The sequence below is a fragment of the Varroa destructor genome, unplaced genomic scaffold (genome assembly GCF_002443255.2).
Source record: "Varroa destructor unplaced genomic scaffold, Vdes_3.0 BEIS01000001.1, whole genome shotgun sequence".
Classification (NCBI taxonomy): Eukaryota; Metazoa; Arthropoda; class Arachnida; order Mesostigmata; family Varroidae; genus Varroa; species Varroa destructor.
The window spans coordinates 60,153,849-60,174,119 of NW_019211454.1; the positions used below are offsets into that span (position 1 = coordinate 60,153,849).

At 39.6% G+C, this 20,271-nt stretch overlaps 2 protein-coding genes and 1 long non-coding RNA gene across 17 annotated transcripts in view; 2 read left to right on the top strand and 1 right to left on the bottom strand.

The window, feature by feature from the left end:
* The window catches only part of M6 (neuronal membrane glycoprotein M6), a 47,826-nt gene extending 34,089 nt beyond the window's left edge, over nt 1–13,737 (top strand). For 9 of the 13 annotated variants that reach the window (XM_022800924.2, XM_022800743.2, XM_022800835.2 and 6 more), the window contains 5 exons: nt 7,479–7,635; nt 8,525–8,539; nt 9,238–9,424; nt 9,800–10,012; nt 10,219–13,737. In XM_022800924.2, coding sequence (XP_022656659.1) covers nt 7,479–7,635; nt 8,525–8,539; nt 9,238–9,424; nt 9,800–10,012; nt 10,219–10,425 — 779 coding nt within the window. In that variant the 3' untranslated portion in view covers nt 10,426–13,737. Of the gene's footprint in view, nt 1–4,671; nt 4,812–5,786; nt 5,830–7,072; nt 7,098–7,478; nt 7,636–8,524; nt 8,540–9,237; nt 9,425–9,799; nt 10,013–10,218 lie in introns of those variants that run through there. The other 4 variants (XM_022801337.2, XM_086991969.1, XM_086991971.1 and 1 more) reach the window with 4 other exon arrangements.
* Nucleotides 1–14,741, bottom strand: part of LOC111249049 (uncharacterized) — a 45,531-nt gene extending 30,790 nt beyond the window's left edge. Inside the window, exons 1-5 of one of the 3 annotated variants that reach the window (XR_002672765.2) lie at nt 14,369–14,509; nt 14,007–14,164; nt 10,294–10,489; nt 6,998–9,972; nt 3,535–6,455 (exon numbers count right to left, since the gene is read on the bottom strand). This is a non-coding gene — a long non-coding RNA (uncharacterized LOC111249049). Of the gene's footprint in view, nt 1–3,534; nt 6,456–6,997; nt 9,973–10,293; nt 10,490–14,006; nt 14,165–14,368 lie in introns of those variants that run through there. The other 2 variants (XR_015329622.1, XR_002672769.2) reach the window with 2 other exon arrangements.
* Nucleotides 14,742–14,956: 215 nt separating this feature from the next.
* Nucleotides 14,957–19,654, top strand: LOC111248885 (uncharacterized). Its single transcript, XM_022801998.2, has 4 exons — nt 14,957–15,140; nt 17,543–17,600; nt 17,959–18,253; nt 18,741–19,654. Exons 2-4 carry the CDS (start codon nt 17,565–17,567, stop codon nt 18,989–18,991), a joined length of 582 nt encoding a protein of 193 aa, XP_022657733.1. The 5' UTR covers nt 14,957–15,140; nt 17,543–17,564; the 3' UTR covers nt 18,992–19,654.
* The last annotated feature ends 617 nt before the right edge of the window (nt 19,655–20,271 follow it).

Below are 20,271 nucleotides of genomic sequence, written 5' to 3' on the forward strand. Positions count from 1 at the left end.
ATAGCGTCTATTCACACGCATGTGTGCTTCTTAATAATAATACATTCCTTTACGACCCTATGTAGGGATATAGATAGGCGGTTTCCGTTTATTATCTGTCTCTTGGCAAGGTTAGGGCACGCTCTGGATGGCGGGACTCATCTGATGCTTACCTCTCGCTAATTTCCAAGTAACCATATTTAACGTGTCTGAATTACTTTTATTATATTGCATTATAGTGTGAATGTATCAGGTAGCTGTTTGTCTTCTTATCTGTCTGCCAAATCCATGTCTACCAAAACGGTAACCTTAGACAGTAGAGAAACAGTGTTAGGTCTACGCAAGTGGCTACCGCAACCACGAGTAGTAGAATAGTCTAAGTACTTGTTGTTGAGCTTCTGTCTATTATAGACTTCTGAATAGTCCTGCATTCATTGCAATTATTCGGTTAGGAGACGCATGTTTGCCAGAGTTCATAGACGGCACCAATGTAAGGTACGTCGCCGTATGAGGCTACGGCAATATTAGGCATCGTCATCGTCAATATTATTAGCATGTACAGTCGGCCATATTGGTTATTGCTCAGATTCGTATGTCTCTAAAGAACTATCGGACAGACCTGTCATAGAAGTGCCATTACCTTCCATGGTTGTTAGCATAACCTAGGAAGCCGCTATGAATGTCTGTGCGCTGTACGTGCGATTTCGTGAGTCTGCATGACAAGACAAAATACTCTGTTTGCTAATCGATTACCCCGCTGAGCCACCGAGCAGCGACGCGGTTTTGTAGAAATTCCGTCGGCAGAAACGGATTAAGGTACTAGATGAACGGCAACGCTACAGTGAGAAGTAAGCAGATCCAAATATTATAGAACCGCATGGGCCAAAATAAAGACGACCTAGATAACAGAATACTAAACTAATATCCGATAAAACACTGAAACGAAGTAATCAGTAAATATCAGTGAGATTTGAGAACCAATCTCTTGATTGCTAGAACAGGCTACGTATGAGATTACGACTAAGGGAAGACAATTTTATTGACTGATTATCAAATTTTTCATGGTGTCATTCTAATACGCTTGTTAGAAGGATAATTGATCACACCTGTTGTCCTTAACAATTATTAAATATATTTTTGGTCATCGGTATTGGGAGCATCGTACGTTTCATGTATTAAGCAACGAATTTTTTTACGTGTTTTCGGACGGAACGGTCAATGCTGGAATTTCATTCAAGTCAAAGAACGTAGCTTGGGTACGAGCAGTGCAGCTTTCGCAGGTGTTGCCGACATGCGGCATAGTAAATCGATTTCACAGCCCACATCGAAAAAGATCTTGCCAAACGATCTAGCCCCGTAATCAGCGACTGTGTATCATATTAGATTTCTATGTCTGCCCCTGTTTTTTCATGAACGGCCACTCTCAAATTTTAGCCCTACTACACTACTTTTCTAGCTGGCAGCGTGCCATCGGGACTAACTCTTTGATACAGAGTAGGAAAATTATGATTATTCAAAAAACTCATACCTTACGCGCAAACGTTTTCAGACGCGTCATGAGAAGAGCATACAAATATTTACTAAAAAAAAAAAAATAGAAATATTAAGCTTCCTTTTACGCTGTTTCTGATGGTGTACACTTGTTCTTCTGGGGCTGACCAGTTGACATTTGCTACGCTATGCTACCTACTTGCTGCAATAGGAAAAGTAACAGACTTTCATATCGAAGCCCCCTAGAACGGCAGGTGCTTTACTTATACAGCAGTCGGTTCGGAGGGGACATTAAATCGCAGCGATTTATACTTAATATCAAACATTTCCTAAATTTCAACACAGATTCGACACAACAGTATTAGTGGTCGCAACACTGGGGTAGTGTTGGGGGCACTGCTAGAAACGATAAAGGGTTTCATTGATGGGCTCGTCCCCACATCAAGGCCTTCGCTAGAAATATACTGAGCCTAACACAGGAGTCCACTTCCTAGTAATTAGTAGTTAAAAGCGACTCATTCAACGGTTCTAGTGACGTTGATTCGTTTTATCGGATAACGTCAAAAAATTTGGTTCAGGACGAAAAAATTGTGTCAAACTGCTGTTATCTTAAAAAGGCTATTGTCCTAAACATTATTCATTTAAAGCGTCTTTCAGATACAGTCATATTAAGTTAAGTATGCATAAAACCTTTAGTTACTTGATAAATTGTAATTAATCTGCAAAATGGATTAAAAGTTTGATATTTACGCACGAAATCTGCGTATTCTAGTTCCGCAACGAGTGATTAACATGCGCTAACTTAAAGTTGATAATCGTCTTCACCATCTGTAACTAAATGTTGTAGATCTCTCCTCCTTATTATAGCCTAGTTTTTATCCTAGCCTAGTTTTAACCTTTTTGCAAAATTTCGGATCATAGATCATTTTTTTCATATATACTTTTACCTGTGATTATACTTAAGTAACGTCGCGGTGCTTCGTGACATAGTTCGAATACTTTTCAATAATTTGTGGCAATAGTAGACCACACAGCGGTACCCGTATCAAATACACTTTTTGGGGGGAAGAACGTGTTTCCTTGAGTGCCTGATATTCATGGGGAACGCAGCGCGATCTGAATACACTTGAATATAGGTTACGTTCGTTGCAATACACGGCCGATGGGTGCTTTAAATGGAGACAGAAAGCTATAAATATTTATCAATGAAGTTATGTGTTATGTTAAGATGTGCCCATTTACTTCGGTGCTCGATGGGAAAACAATAGACTCTCTCTCTCTCTCTCTCTGTCTTTACATATATATAACTTTGTATAAATCCTGTATAAAATAAACAAAATGTTGTTATATTTTTATTTACCCTTTGCACATGATGGTTAAGACAACGTATCAGTGGTAGTACCTTTAGGCCATAATAGTCTATAATCTATAAATTATTAGGTAGGCTTCGCTATTCAGCCAAGTACATAAGTGTTTCACGTATTACATGAAGGTTTGTGAAACCAATTTATTCAAGGTCACGTTCGCGTCCAGACCAAGAAATCGTCCGAGCGGCAGGCACTCTAATCGCTGCTTAAGGATTGCATCTTTTTCTTTTTTGTTTGAATATTTTCACGCTAACCGCACGGTCTCATTAATAAATTCGTTTGTTAAAAGTCTAAAACAAAAACAGTTTCTAATTTCCCAAAAAAAAAAAGAAACGTTTCTAAACGTATTAATCGAATCATTAGACCAAATACTATCACTTCCTAGGATCTCTGCTGAACAGACATTTATCAGTATTAACAGGACACCCACTTTGAAACGATGCTTTCCAACTATCTTATTTTATTTGCGGGGCAGTAATTAGAATGCATAAGATAAAAACTATTTCTATAAAGACTCTTTGTCAGCCAGCAAAACAGTAGGCGGTGGTTTTATGCCCACCTGTAGCTAAATGCTATTGAATACTAAAGTTACAGTTCAACGATTGTATTACTACAAACGAGCATTAACAATGAGATGAACTAGTATGTCGTATAATCTAAGTAAACATTATAAGTGTTCTAAATAAAATACATTTACCTTATCGTAGAGCAGACTTGCCTTGTTTTGAAAACATGGCTTTACTGCCAATAGACCAGCAAAGGTGAATGCGTCCTTTTACGTCCGTGGTTATTTCGAGTGGCTAGATCTCGGCCTGCAAAGCCCTCCTCGAACAAGCCCATAGATTTCACATTGATTAGCAAATAAACAAATTGACATTGACACCATGGCAGTATCGGCCGACTTACGGTCACCGTAAGTGAGTGGAATAAAGCATAATAACCCATCCACCCTAAATAGAGTGAGCGTGTTTGCCCTAATGATTTAAGACCGCTCTATTGATGATCTATTTTTTTAAATTGCATAATTATTGGAAATATTTTATAATATTAGTGCACGTGTACGCATAGATCAACGTGGTGACGCCACACAGCGTACTACGTCCACTGATAACCATTACAATATATTTCAACTAATACGGGAGTCTGCGTGAGGTCGAATAAAGAACATGCTACCGATTCTTACACACGATACTGGCATCTTCCCAAAAACAAAAGCAGCCCGAACAGATGTGGTATTTAATGGTATGGCTATGATGTTGCTGGGGTAGAAAGGACGACTATGAGACAGGCAGATATGGACACGCAAGCTGCGAGCACTCAAACGGTAGAAAATAGAAAGAAATGAAAAGTGCGTACATTGAATCGATTCGATCGTGTCCGCGCAGTTTACCATACGTTAGACGGCTGCGGTTTGTGCCTATTTCGATGTCAACTAGTTCTAGAAATGCTGAACGAAATACCGCAGAGTTACCCCGGCGACTGACTTTCTGATCGACTGCAAACGTTACCAGTAGCAGCACAAGATGTAACGATTATCTGTGATCAAGCACAATCGATAAACGCGCAAGATGGCGCTACGATCGTTGTAAGTAAGCTGGCTGAGTAACTGTTCGACAATCGGGTAACGCTGAGCGGAACGGAAGCGACATCATAAGCTTTTCAATGGTCATCGAACAAACGCCGCTGTACGGGTAGACACTACGATGTCTATTAACGAATTAGTCACTGCTTTGAGAGGCCAATCTCTGCGTGACACAGTTAGTTAAATGTAACGACAGTTCGGTAAACGTGGTCCACAGTTCTTTGTTTTCAAGAACGACGTTGTCTGTTTCGAATCGTAGAAGAGAGATAACCGTGTACGACTGAATAGCCCACAGTATCAATCAGGATACCGTGACAGGATTTGGCAGCGACGGTGTTTTCAAGGTGAAAGCCAAAACAGGATGTTTGTATCGGAATATCCTCCATCAAAACGTAAAAATCTGTAATTGAAACCCTATCGCAATAAGTAGTCCATGTCTGAATGTGATAATACGTTATTCGATAATTTTGAAATGTTTTGTTGTTCCTTGCGCTCAGACAGAGTCGCCTACATATGCGTTTTGTTTCTAAAAACTTCTCTATCGAATCGGACAAGTTACCACTGTAACAGCCTTGTTCGTTTGTACGCTAAATGCCTCGAAGCAAGTTAAAGCGTGATAAGCTAAACATCCCCTCAGCTTCGTTGTAACTTCGTTGTAGTTACGTGCCCGGAATGGTCCTCGTGCTATTGTAACGAGTACCGCTGTCGTTGTCATCATAAAACAAAAAATCAAATTGCTTAATTAACACGCTTCAGTTATGTTCTACAATTTGTAAGTAAGCGTTCATCATCTCAACCCAGTTAACTCCGCAGACGTCATACGCTTGATGTGTTTTTTTTTTCGTGTAGGACCTGTGTATTTAGTGATGAGGGAACAGACGAAATTGCGACTAGTCATGAAATTGCCACCTTCGAGTGGCAAGGAAACGCAATGCGAAATAGCCGAAGTGTCTGCTTTGTGTGTTCTTGCCCCCTTCGCCCCATACTACGGACGCATTACCACCGAGGTTCAAAGGGCTATCCCTGGTATTAGCGCGTGAATCCAATGCTTTTACGGGCAGTTCAGCTTTTGTTGACGATGCCACGTGCACGGCACCAAACGAAATGATGAGTGTTCGTCCACTTGACAATGGCTAAGTGGAAGGTGACGACACTCAAAGTCCGACTCAAATAACAGCGCCTGACAGGTCCAGCAACAAAAGTCGTCGTGACGTCTGTTCAAGTCAAAGTAATTTGCGACGATCCTAACTTTACTATAGCAGAAATCGGTCAGAGTGACTTATCTAAATAACGTATTTTGCCTGCCATTGCAAACCCTAACCGCCGAAAAAAAGGACGCAGACTATTGTGCATCTCGTAGTGACGAATCGCTTTTGTGCGAGATGCACATCCGTCCGTGCCTCCGGTGTGGTAAGACTTATTGTTGTTGTCAAGGCAAGAAAATTTCTCAAGTGCTGCTTTTTTTCTAGTTAACATTGTTGGTTGATGCCGCCTTCACGTAATAAGATATCGGGTGTATATTACTTTGTCGTATTATCATACTGACCTGTAGTTTAAGGCTGCCCTGTCGGGATCTGCAGACACACGCTATACGTTAACTAAACAGATTACGTTGCTGTACCCGTAACGATATCGACCAAAAACCTATCTTCATTGTATAACAGCCCTTAAAATTAGACGCGGACCTGACTGGTCATGAGTCAGGTCCGTTTGAACTATCTGAACCTATATTATATACTGCTATAATGAATACGATTTAGCTAGACGTCAGTGTACCTCGAAGGGTCGAATTGAGATTCAGCTTTATGTAAATTCGTCGATAATAGAAAGAGGCGTTAAAATGTATTGCTGACTCTTCACTCTGACTGTACAGCGTATTATTCATAATAAAATCACGAAATCGGTCCTGGTGTGACGAGCAATTCGCAGAAATAGAAATCGCGTATAGAAATATAATACCAAGATAGAAGCGGGGTCTCAATACTGCTATGCTGAAGTAAACTGAAGCTCCGTGGTGAACATTTATCCTTGTTTCCCTGTTGGATCATCATTAACAGCAATACAAGCACGTTTATGTGGCGACGATTACCTAATAAAAAAAAAAAATATGTTATTATCTGTTATGTTCAATGCTTATTAGCGCTAGCTTTGAGTCTGTGTACCACCGTTCATTGTACAAATCTATTCTTGCAGATTGAAGGCTGTTCAAATAGATTGACCCTATCTGGGACAAAGGGGTTAAATGATTATTGTACAAATTTGACAAATTTCTCTCTCACGATCCCAGCTCATCGAGCTCTTCCCCTTATATATACGTTGAACGGCAAATAGTATATGTATGTCGCTAGGCGAAAAGAGTCTGGGAAAGATTTAAGAAATGTAGCCAGAAACTACAATTGCTAAATTCTAGAATATTCAGTTCTTATGCTTTCTAGTACGTAGGGAAACGCATGTAACACGTTGGGGTCGGCCGATCGATCACATTGGAGATCCTAATGGTTCTCAGCAGTGGATTCCGCGTTTAGTCACGAACTAGTCCTAGAAAAAGCCTTAGAAGCAATATCAATTTATTACTTACTAAATAATGCCATCGCCGAAGCATTTAATATCTGCAGTCGTGTTAAATGACAGTTCGTCAAACGATAGCAGATCTTGAGGCAAATATGTCATGAGCGGCGGTATGTTCCTTTAAAGTTGAATTTTTCTATGAATAGTATATGAATCTATATGTTATTCGTGCTTCAATGTTCGAGTAACTTAACCAACAAAGTACTTTTGAAAACAATTCAGCGAAACCCACTTATTCTGGCCGTTTGACCTCTGTCTGTTGACCACTTATTATGTGACTTCTTTTGTAGCTTTCATAGTTGACAGACTAAATGTGTTATATCTAAACACCTATTAAGTACTTGCCTTTAAACACCGAAAAGTGCGTGAAAAATGTTTGCATTGTGTGGATAATCAAATTGACTGGCTTTGATAAAAAGTATGCTGTATCGAAGTGTAACCTGTTTTCGATCGTTGCGTATATCTGTCGTTCTATTTGTTTATAATCGCAGGATGCTGCTGTGGTTGTATGGGTCGGATGCCATTTGCGACCTTAATCGCAACGCTCATGTGCTGCGCGGGGGTTGGCGTGTTCCTGTTTGCGATGCACCGTGGACTCACTGCAACGATCAAAATGTTCGAAGTCGTGTTCCAGTACCGGATGTTGGGGTACGCTGTTTCTTTTCTCTCTCCGTTTTTGCGCAATATCGAAATAGTGACAAGAATAATTTCGAAGCTTTTTTCTATCGCTATTGTATTTCACTAGCAAACAATGGTATTGCGCATTTCGATGCCTAATAGCATTATAAACCGCTAGCATAGATAAATTCTATCACGATCAATTTCGGTCTGTATTCCCATAAATTTGTATAGGATATTTGATTGGGAAACATGAGGTAGACACCTCGTGTACGTTCGTCGAGATAGAGGTAGTTGCTGGATTCGAAATGTATCTTTGAACCTTATAGAGTCGTTGAGTATTGGTCGAAATATTTTATTTGATAAACTAGCTTCAGAAGAGCCTAACACTAACGTCTGCGTTCAAAATTTATCTCTACAGGGTATGAATAAGCACAAATCTAATATACGACCATAGATCTAACTAGAACACCTGTCGTCCATAATAACAATAACTCCTGTAAATCTTTTTAACAATAAAAGCATTAAACAGTTAAGCCACTAGGCACTTCCGACTCACCATCGTCTTGCTGAAAATCGAATCATTCTATTAACTAGATTTATTATAGAACAGGCTTCTTTATCAAAATGAGCCAACGCAAATGTGTCAATTTTTTGCCTCTTGCAATTTCCTCAATGGCTTAGATTGTACTGTTTCTTCATTCTTTTATCCTGCGTTTTCAAGCTGCCGCTCTGCACGCACACATACACATACACACAATTACACATACGCACACAGCCTATCGCACCGCTGTCTAAACCTTAGAATTCGTGCGGTTGTTCTTTTGTGATCTTGCGTCGTTACATTTTCTCTATTTTGTCGACTTCGTCCGCTTAACTTGATCCCCTTGCATCCCACTCCACGCTGGCCAACCGGTAGAACGACACACGTCAGGTGAGTTGCGTTTGTCTAGGTTTCAGGTCAAGAAAGCAAGACATTTTTCAAAAAATGTCAGCTGTACCGAAGATGAGCATTGATTCTCCTACAGAGTTTAAAATGTAGCTGTCAACCCACGCGTGAGCTTATCGTATATCCTTTCCGTTACGGAGTAGAAAAGGCCTTGTGTGTATATAACCATTCCCAGTGGCTAAAGTGCTTTGGGAAGGCTTTCATTTAAGTCTCATTTTAGTAGCGCGTTGCTTCTATTTCTTATCCGCTGTAGCTGGCCAACAAGCTCTTACTTGAACTGAATGCGCTTTATTAAACGAAACAAAAGTGGTATACAAAGTATGATTACTTGTTTTATACTGCCATCGGTAGCATTTTATTACACTATAGAGCACAAAGTTCACCATATAACTAACAAATGCTAACTGCCGCTTGTTGAACCTGAGCTTTGTGCGCATATCCAGGACGTTAGCGGGAGACTGCCTAGTCGGAACATAATCGCTTCTATTACACACACATATATGTATATAGATCCTGATAATCTCTGGTGGCTACTGTCATATGTCTAGCTAAGAAATGGTTAACATACAATATAACCCTATAACTCGTCGAACTGCAAAGATGACTCCCTAATAGTGTTTAAATTTGACGCTTTTAACATCGACACACTCATATCGCATTGTCGTTCGGGGATCGTCGCATAGACTCCAAGACCTTCAAGTAGGTTTTATCGCAGTCGGAGCTGGAATGGGTATGCTGGCGCTTCTGATCCTGCTGATAGGCTGCCTGAGCACCGGTTCGACGCGGACCTCCGTCTACAAGGACTGGAAGGCGAGAGCGGGAGGTCGGTTCACTTGCATTTTCCTGATGACCTTTACGTATTTACTTAAGGTAAGCAAAGTATTCTATTTTGCATTACCATTCTCAAAAAAATAAGATGGAGTAATGATAGAAAACAGAGCTCGTTTGCAGGGCACTTATATTGCTATTTTGCATGACTATTGTTTTTACTAATAAATTGAAGCCTGCAATGAAAGATACCCGTCACCAAAGTATTTACTTAAATTTTATTACAGCTTTATTAACGACATCCACTTTCATTGTATCAAATTTATATAATTACCGTGCGCTAGTGTCAGTGCCCAACAAACATACCGTTATACTGACGAAAGGGCGCTACTTCGTATACCTGAATTATTGCAGGCCTACACTGCGTCTACATCGTGCATATTCATTTACTCTTACTTGTGTGTGTTCTTATTTTAGCTCACGTGGATATTCATCTGCGTTTCTATGGCTATCATATCTTTTGTATTTTTCTGCTGGACGGGTATGTGTAATCGGCTTAAGCCCACAAACCTTGACCTCAACAAGCAGTGCATCGATCTCAGACAGTTTGATTTCCTCCTGCCTGAGGTGTCACGTGAGCATCAAAACATCTGCAATGAAGGCAAAAAGAAAGAGTTTTGCCATGACTACGTAAGTACCATAGTACTAACTGGGTCATACGAAGATTTTCATGGTACCAACTAATAGAGCTAGCTACAACGAATCTATGATAAAGTGACATAAATCGGCTATAATATGAAAACTAATTGAGTATGTTCGTTCCATCGGGAAATATTTTTCACCGTTGATTTTTTCCTACCTCTTCTTTCTCGTGCTTTGTTCTATTTTTTTTTTAGGTGGAGAGCGCGTCGCTCATGTATTATATTGCTACCGGGGCCGCTGTCGTTGTACTGATCAGCCTCATTCATTACCTCATGTGTTTGTCGGCCAACTATACGCGCATCAAGGACCAGGCCAAAATCGCGGACTTGCAGATCCTTAAAGAGTTGGACGAGAACGAGATGGGGCCCCTTGGGGCAAAGGGAAATGTTAGCAGATACTGATGAAAACAAGCGGGCAAGAATAACAGCAACGATAATACTAATTACATCCACCACCGCAAGACCGCTGTAAAACAGGCAAAAAAAAAATCATAAACACATTCAGCATTACACCCATTTAGAAAAATAAGTAAGTAATATTTTATGGTGCGCTATGAATCAATGTTGCGCGCATGAAGATCGATCATTGACAGACGTCTCTCATCTGCAACCATATTCGTTGTCTAGGCTACAATCAGCATCAAGTAATTACTATCATTTTTGTCATGCATTGTGCGCATAGATATTTATTCGCTTGCTAATCCAAGTCAATGCCCTGGCACGTCGAAGATTCGTGATACGGAGTACAGGGGGTGACAGTCATACTAAGCCACTGCGGTTGCCACTGTGTATAAGTGAACGAACGGCGCAGTGTCCTTTATTCAGCCAACAATCAATTCATCAACATTCTGATAGCAGCATATTCGATCCCTGATCACGAACGGTCACGTTTATTCCTTCCTTGTTCATATCATCTAACTGATGCATTTCTATTGCATAATTGGAAAACATACTATACTACTTTATAAACTTCCACTCGAGGCGTCATGTATCTGATTATACTAGCATTCTGCTTTATGTCGAATCGGACAGACACGTTCCCGCACAGACAGGAACGTTCTACTCAGATCACAATATGTAGTACCAGCGGTAATGAGTGAAGACAACCCTTATTATCCGGCGTAATTACGAAAAATTACAGAAAAGAAAAAGGAATAGTGCTATTTTTGTAATGTCACCTGATTTGGCAGCTATATATGATAATCACCACAACAACAACAACAACAACAACAATGCTAGTTGTTGTTGTTGTTGTTGTTAGAATTACGTGTAAAAATAACCCTTGTCGTATCCAGAGGTGGCTGACAAGAAGGAAATCCACTGTTCTATTAGCACTGTGGCACCGTTGCACTACGTTGCAACATTAGCGATTTTCAAAAAATTGGCAACATCGTTAGCATTTGCCCTCGTCGTCTGCTACAGTCAGTTGCAATCTAATTCGAACATTGTTTACATGTCTGCATGAACGGATATCCACGTTTTCGCCGACCAGCCCCTAAGTAGACAGTGCAAATATGGTGAATAACAGCTACAGAGGTAAACATACAACAAGCAAAAGTTGTTTCGCTCATGTCGTTTTCCAAACCGTTTTACTGATACCAGGACGATCCTGAAGCGCAATACAATGATCGTACAACGCCTCGAAGGTCAGGTGTGGCAGATATTAGGTTGAAAGATATTTTTCCAGCCCAAGCAGTGCAAGACCACGAACGTCTCCTCACGACTATTATAATCTAGACGCCGAATTTTCTCTGGCCTGTTTGTGATGTTCATGAATATAAAGGAAAAAACTTTCCGTCTCTTTGTACTATTTCAAACGGAATACGTGCTTGATAAAGAACGCTGACAAAGGTGATAAAATGCTAAACGAATGGTGCGAATAAAGATAAATAACTTTATTTACTCGCACAGATTGTGTAGTATATGTCGTTCAGCGGCGACTCGTGCTCTTTTTCAACGAGAAATTTGTCCCTCTAAGCCATCGGGTCGACCGGCGTCTATAACTGAGAATAAAAAATGCATTATTATTTATAGCGAATACTGCTCGATTTGCGGCGTCCGTCTCTAGCTCCTGTTATAAGCATATGTAGCTATAAGAATTCCATGGAGGTTGTTGCCCTTTCTTAAACGGGGTTTTAGGTCGTCAAGCAAACCTCTTGAATGATTTCGAGCCTTGCTTTTAGTACAGCCCTACGCCAATCCCAAGTAAGATTTTTTCTTGAAGAAATTGTCAATTGAGAAGCGTTTTTATGTTTTTCTTTCTCTCTCTTTCTCATATATCTATATATATATATATATATATATATATATATATATAGGGGAAAGTTTTTGTCTATATATATAGAGATAGCGCTTGGGCAAGTAGTAGAACTGAAAAATTTCACGGCGAAACACGTTAAGATTTAAACGCTTCCCCTATCACCCTACCCGAAGCCTTCAAGTTTAATAAAGTCAGTGCATAGACGTATAAAATACCAACAATTGTAATAATCACAGATATGACAATTGCTATGGAGAAAAACATCCTTTGCTGGCAAAAGTGTTTTCCCTCTGCCTCTTTCTCTCCCTTTCCATATATACAACATTGTACTTAGTTAGCTTAGCTCTCTCTGTATACTCTCACGTACGAGTGATGGTTAGTGTAAACACGTGCAAGCGCGCGGGAAAAGGTAGTTACTGCAAAAAAACAAGCAGTTTCTCGCAAATATTACTTTCAATGGTAAATGGCCGACTGCACGCAAAAAGTTGAGTGAACATACATATATAATACTATGACAAATATGCAAACAAGGAAAGGTTATTAGATACAAGAAGTATGATTCGCGGTTCTTGTGCGCGGGGCTGAAAGTTAGAACTTTGATCAATAGCTACATTGCTAACACTGAAGGTGACCAATTTATTTAAGAAAAGTAGAGCAAATAATGGGGTGCGCTCAGAAAACCATAGGCTACTTTTAGGAGGTGCAGAGTTTTGTTGACTGAGATGCCGGTCGTGGTAGATCATTTTATGGTAAACTGTTATCTATTGCTGCCAACAACCGTTCGTCATATGCTCAACTTAACCTTTGCAGGTCCACCATCGTAGGACAAGAAAGTAACTACTATTAATTCACGCGTCCCAGAAGTTGCATCTTTTCCCAACGCATACTATTCTATTCTTATTTTTCATCGCTTGAGTCAACACGCAGTACTGAACCATACGAAAAAAGGCACATAGATATTTTCGGATACGACTTGAACGAGTCGGGCGACAGATATATACCTAATGCCAGGCTTGTATTTGGCTGAATATGATCGTTTTTTCAATTTGCATTACCCTAGAGAAATGAAAGCGAATGTTAGTTGGCAGAGGGATTTATCGGCGTAAGTTGCTTCGGACCGAACATTGTTAAGTCTAGCGACGCCTAAACCCTGAGACAAGTTATATAATGTTTTATTGTACTTAGTTGTACGAAACCCATATAACTCCGAAACGAAGGTATGTAGGTATAGCTTTTGTAGACATGAAGGTAAATTGCTCTGTATCGAGCGCAGTTACTTTCATGCGAACTTCAAATGGGAAATAATTATATAATATATATAATAACATATAGTAATATAATCACACTGTAATATAAGATCCAAGGTTCAGTTCGCGGAATTATTATCCGGGCTTGTAAACACGAAACGGGCTAGAAGAATTAGTAGCAGTATTTAATAAACACGATTAAACATATACGCTGGTTGCATTTATTCCTAATACTACAATTTTACTTTACAGTATACATTTGCACTAATGTGTACGTTTTTTTACTAGCTTTTAGAACTAATGGCTTCTGGAGACCTAAACAGGCCAGCAAGCAATTACCCGAAACGTATATCTTTGGTGGTATATAGCCCTTGGGTGGGTCGGCGATCCGAACTCATTTAAATATATGCTTCTTTTTAGAAGACTATGGAACAGGTTTTCTGTAGTGCAATATCATACGAAACGTTCTTACTTACATTCACGTTATCCTCTTAGCATGCTGAACTGCATTGAAGACTATTTGCTACGATGGTTTCATCTCGACTGTTGATAGATCGCACGCCCTAGACACCTACCCGCCGCGGGAATTTCGAACACTATTGGCAAACCGCGGAACAGCTCCATACAAGTACGACTTCCAGATGAAGGAAAAAAGTATTTGACATAAGGTCAATGACGTGAATATGCAGCATGCGGTAATATGACATACATACTTGTTTTGGCGAAAACTATGTGCACAGTGTCGACTTATATATATATAACACATTATACGAAACAAGACAGCTACTGTTTCCCACAGCAAATATCGATTCTCTGTTCTTGCACCATGGACTATTACCTGCACGCATAGTTCTATCGTCAAGAGGTCGCTTACGCACCCTAGAGGTCAGGCAGACGATTTCAGTCTCCGAAGCTGAAAAATTTTGACGTCAATGAAAGACAACCAAATCTTTCAGCTTGGCAATTCACAGTCAATTTGTGATCCTTCATCGCGAATCGGATTTTCCGTCCTTTTCTCTATACGTCTACCTCGAAGCCATTAATAAACGAATCTAGTTCACAATTGAGCTTTCCTATGTACTGTTATATATTTCGGTTAGCGATGTCGTCTCGACAGCAGGCAAAACTGTTAGTATCGAAAGCATCGTCTTCCTCGCCTTTAAATCGTCCTTCTTCGAGTTGCATCCAGCGAACAGCTATTTTACTATCTGGTCACCACGTTAGTTTAGCTTTCTTATGTTTTATCCATCTAACTGAAACGCATTTGTCTGTAGACTTTTGATGTGTTTAATGTACGCGCATTGAAACATGAACTTGATGGATACGCATGCTGCACGTTCCGTTGTTTGCATTCTACACGTTCGCATAACGTTTTAGGCCCAACATTACAATGTAGAAAAACATTCCCCTCGTGTAAACTACATGATACATTTTGGCTTGATGACGCCATGGTCGTTTAGTCGCGAGACCGGCCAAATGCAAGCCCTGTCACTGGAGTCAAGTTCTCTCTACTCGAGACTTTTGCAGGCTAACAAGTTAAAGGAGGGTAGTGTGGGGACACGACCTTAAGTGAAGCAATTCATCATTGGAGTCTTCTTTAAGGAAAGTCGGTAAGTCCTCCAATTGTGGGTCGTTACTGTTTACCAGCGCTGTAACGGTTTAACGTGTTGCACACAAAAACTGATCGTTGCAAGAAATGATGTTGTTATATAGAAAAACGTTACTCACAAGTTTCCACGGAGGGCAGTCACAGAGGAGTCAGAAACATTATTGACTTTGAAACCTCTACCACTATTGCTGTATCTGACTCATGTATGAGGTCACTCTAGCGAATACGAGCAAACGAAACGCAAGTAGTTCAATACCATAAATCCGGATTCAGCAGGTCGATAAGGTTGGCAAATTGTTTACTGGGTTTATAACACTCGTTACGTTGTTTGGAAGACAACTTATGGTTGTTTCTTTTCTAAAACGGTCATGTCTTATAGATACATGGAAAGCTCTTTTCTTGCTTCATAAGTCCATGATGGCCTAAGTTCAGGTCATGCAATTTGCATTTCTAAAAGAGTACATTCGGTGACAAGAAACACCATCGTCGATAGTTACTTGTCTTGCACCAAGCACGGCATGCTTACTTAAGTAGAGCTTTAACGAGGACTGTTTCGACTCACCCCTGAAGAAAGAAAACTATGGAAGAAGCCTGCATCTTTTACCTGCACTATTTTCCTTGCATGCAAAACATATTTCCTGGACTACTTCTACAGCTTTTTGAGACCAGCGAAAAACTGGTACCTAAAATTCATCTCTTTTTTAGCCGAGAGTCCCATATTTAAAATCTAAACTAAGGGTAAAATTTAAAGACAAAACTTTGCAAGCTAATAAAAGACATCGCATACAAAAACAACCTAATACCTACTAAATGTTCGACCTTGTAAGCACTATGGGTACTCTAAAATACAATCTACACTCACAAAGCGGAATATCGAAATCCAATTTATTTCGAACACACTCGTACATTAGCAAAATTACCCAGAAGGAGCACGGGCCATGAGCCTTAACTAAAAAAACGTCTAAGGCCGACTTTATACATTAAACGAATCTTAATTAGAAATTCATAAAGAACTGACTTAACGGCAGAGAGGCAGTCCAGTTAAACAGGGCGTACTAACTAGTTCGTAAAAGTGATGTTGAATCGAAGTGGAGCTTCTAGAGTTAGAAGGGTATGGAATTTTATCGAGAATTAGTCCTTAAACTTAGCGAACTTCTATATAAGTTCGTTAATAGTACTCTTCAGACGCTCGCAGGACTCTAGCCTTGCTGACACTGACCTCTTATCCTTAACTTCAGCTACGCATCTTTTCTATGTTACTACAGCAGTGTGCAGAATGGCAGGTGCCTCCTACTGGCTCCCGGCAAACTGGGCTAAGCTGCAAATATTGGTTCTGTCATACCCAGTTTCTCATAAGTTGTATTTAATATAGCCGCCATCTGTTCAAATATTTAGTCAGACTTGCTGGCAACATATTAAGGTCAAGGATATTGCGTCAAGCTTGTCGTCTTGGCCACCTTGGCCGTTGTTCATTACGCCTTCTGGTGACTGCTAAGAAACAAAGTCTTGAAACGATCATTTAATCCTGTTATTGCAACAAGTGGGTCTCATATTTGGCCGGACTTAACAAATTGGCTCTTGAGTTCTGAGATAATGTGTACCCCTAGGAGCTTACAGATCAACTGGATTGAGGGTCAGAATGCATATATCCGTAGTCGCGTCTTTGGTACAGGAGCCATTAAAGATTAGAACTGATTTTTTATTTACTGAGTATATACTGTAAGGGTGAAAAAACTAAACCAGCAGCACTAAGGGACCCGCAATATAGGAAACATATATATACGGTAGAAAAATATTACCAAAGGCAAATCGTGTTTAATCATAACGATAATGGAAATGGTATCTGCTCCATTTATTTATGGTAAATAAAAATAAAACGTTTCTAAATTGAATGATAAATTATGCATATATAACATATCAAGAGTTAAGGTCCCCTATTATTGTTACAAATAAATTAGATTTACGTCGAATTAATATTAAATGAGAGAATTTTAAATCTTATTAAAGGAACTTATAGTAAAAAAAGGATAAAACGGATAAAAATTTGAAAATCAATTTACATATCATTACCCATATTATTCCTAAGATATATCTAAACATAACTTATCGAACCACTTACTTAGCCTTAGCCAACAAGTAGAGTCTATGCGTTGTTTACGACATTCACTGCAATCAAATTACCTACAATATTTCCCCTTCAGGATTCCAAAACAATTGCTGTGGGTATTTTCAGAAGGGTTATTGGTCACATTTTGTTACTTATTAGTGTTAAGTTGCGACAAGCCGTTCAATTGTTAAAAAAAGCTTATAAGTTTACTTTACTACTTCGAATATGTATACATATTCGAAGTAGGAAAGTTATATGTTTTTTTTTTTTATATATCTCCCGTAATCGTTTTTCAGGGGGAACACTCCTTAACAGCCAATGGAGAACGCTAGCATTAATCCGATTCATGTTACGGTACGTCATCATCTTACAACATGGTAAACCATGAATAGGTCAGTGATCAACTGGTGTCGATAGTAATTGCTCAAATAAGTTATTACACTGTAAATTCCATAGCAATGTAGTAAATCTATCTGAGTTAATGTTAGTACCAATTGAATGATTTTCTTCATGCCATGAATTGTGTGAGCTTCGTATTTGCGTCTTCTAAATATCATAGCTTCTGATAGGATATAAGTAAACGAATAAAATTTGCCTACAAAGACAACTTTGTACGTGAAAGGAGCTAGCGATGTTGTCTTTTGCCTTAATGCATATCAATTATAGTTTCATCAAAATCCCTATTGTCCGCCATCTTGCCTTATTTACGCAGGTCCTCCGGGTCATTGGACACGCAGTACTGGTAACATGCGCCAAGATCGACCACGACGGCACACTTTACTTGTTTGACGCTCAGGGGAAGGGGATACCTAGAGAGGAGTTTCGAGAATCCCTGAAACTGCTCTCGCCGGAGGAGGTCTTGGAGGGGCAGCTTGTATGCGTTCGCGGACAACGAGGAGTCGTAGGTTGTGTGGTAACCCCTATACCTGAACCGAGAAGTGACCGACATCAGGATCTCTACGAATTGCGTGTACTGAATCGTACGAGCGACGGACAAATCGTTGAGGGTGCGTTTTGTGAGCATAAAGTAAACTGTGAAATGCATTTGCTTTTCATTACAAAAGCTGATGCAGGGGGCAGACATTCTTACAGTAATCAGCAAAGTACACAAAGAATGTGCAGTAATGATATTTTAATCAGTTGTTAATTAATTAGAATAATTCTGAAATTAAGTAGAAAACCCTTAACAGAAATATGACATGGTGACTTGTGCACAATATTCGTTCGAGAGATCCTTTGGTTTCTATGAACGGCGCAATGGAGAAGCAATGCTTGAATCAACGAAAATATAAGGAAGCAAGCTGACATTACGGCGTCCTACTCTGTAATAGGCCGAATTTAGTGTCGTGTAATCATTTCCTTTCGGTCCCTTTTGTGTAAAGCAGATCAAAGATTCACTAAAACGTTAGATAACACATATTTGAAACAGTAGCGTGAAAGCCGTAGCAGGATATTGTTATTATTATTGTGAATGTTTCGGGTGTTTTCCGGCAGGTACTGCAACGATGACAAGGCGCCAGGTGTACGAGTTTCCAGCATTGTTCGTGGTGTCCCCATTGAACCCGATTGAAACAGTGCCTGCGTCAGGACAAACGGCCCGGTTTGTCCATGACATGAACGCGCTTGCCCTAAGTCAGATGCATCCTTTTCGCCACTTGTTCCCAAGACCGTGGCAAAACGGCCCGGACCCTGAATGGCTAAACCAGCCTATACGTGGATTTCTAATTTACAGCTATAAAAGCTAATTACCTATTGCCTCATGAAATGCATATCGGGAGAATCGGACTACTTGACTGGCATGTACGGACAGAAGCTATAGCTTTGCCTTTCATGCAAAAATAATTTTACTCCTTACTTATATGAATAGGGCGTAGTCGGAAAAAATCAAATAGAATCCTAGATATAATATAGCACATATAAGAGTCTGACGGAAACATTACGTTTTTAAACTGAATCCATCAATGCCCAGTAGCTCATTTTGACTATTACTCGTCAGATCATGTATGTAAAGGGAAATCGTTTATGACAGGGATCATTTATGACAGGACTTAAGGATGGGAAAGAAAATGAATACTGACAAACTTATATCGGGATAATTAGCCCGTGAGGGGATTCAACTGCGTAAGCTATACTCGCAAATTCCTAGGCGCGCTCACTCGTGCAGTTTATAATAACCTGTTATGGGACGAACGTTAAATGCCGTTCACTAGAACTTACTTCGTGTCCGATTAATCGAACATGTGATATAAAAATAAATAATAATACTATTCGAACGGCGTATATTACGGGAAGCGAATATTCTTTTATTTATAAGATCTTTTTTTTTCAATTAAACAAGAACCTACATCTGTGACGGTTGTTGACGACTCAGTGGGTAAGCTCGCAAAATAAAAACATTAAAAGCTGGATGAATATGGGAATTATTTTTGTTTCAGTGTGCGCTTGTTTATGCTCCTATATGTAAAGCCTTTACATCAAAAAGATACTTTACCGCAAAAAAGCTACGGTTGTGAAATCAATGGCTAAACTGAAAACAAGCGATTATTTGTTTCTTTAATTTTACCCCTTCATTTGCCTCTCTCTTTTTTTGTCGTGCCTACTTCGACCTTCCGTAAAACAGTGATATATAATTTCAACTATATCGCCGTGATAAATAAAGAAGATAAGGCCTCCAATTTATTCTTTTATGTTTGTATATTATCACTATGTGCGTCGCTATAAATTGTGCTCACGGCTCTATAATCTTTACTTTCATTGCATGTTCAGCTACTGTTTATGAAAGCAAAAAAAAAAAAAAAAAACAAATTATATCTAAAATCGAACATTGACCTTATTCTCTCGGAGGTACTCCATCGTGTTGCGGTAAACATAGCGCTTTCAACAATCCATGCATTTCTTATCGACGACTATATAAAATTGTCCTGCCGAAACCGTTCGACAAGAATTACTTAAAAACACGGCGCTGATATTGAAAATTATAGCCGAATGAACTAAATGTGACGAAATTAAGTACTACAAAATCTCG

Bases quoted from the DNA above. Each gene is read 5' to 3' on its own strand.
- LOC111248885 (XM_022801998.2), top strand. From the start codon at position 17,565: ATGGAGAACGCTAGCATTAATCCGATTCATGTTACG. The intron at 17,601-17,958 runs GTACGTCATCAT...TTATTTACGCAG, and splicing joins TTAATCCGATTCATGTTACG to GTCCTCCGGGTCATTGGACA. The intron at 18,254-18,740 runs GTGCGTTTTGTG...GTTTTCCGGCAG, and splicing joins CGACGGACAAATCGTTGAGG to GTACTGCAACGATGACAAGG.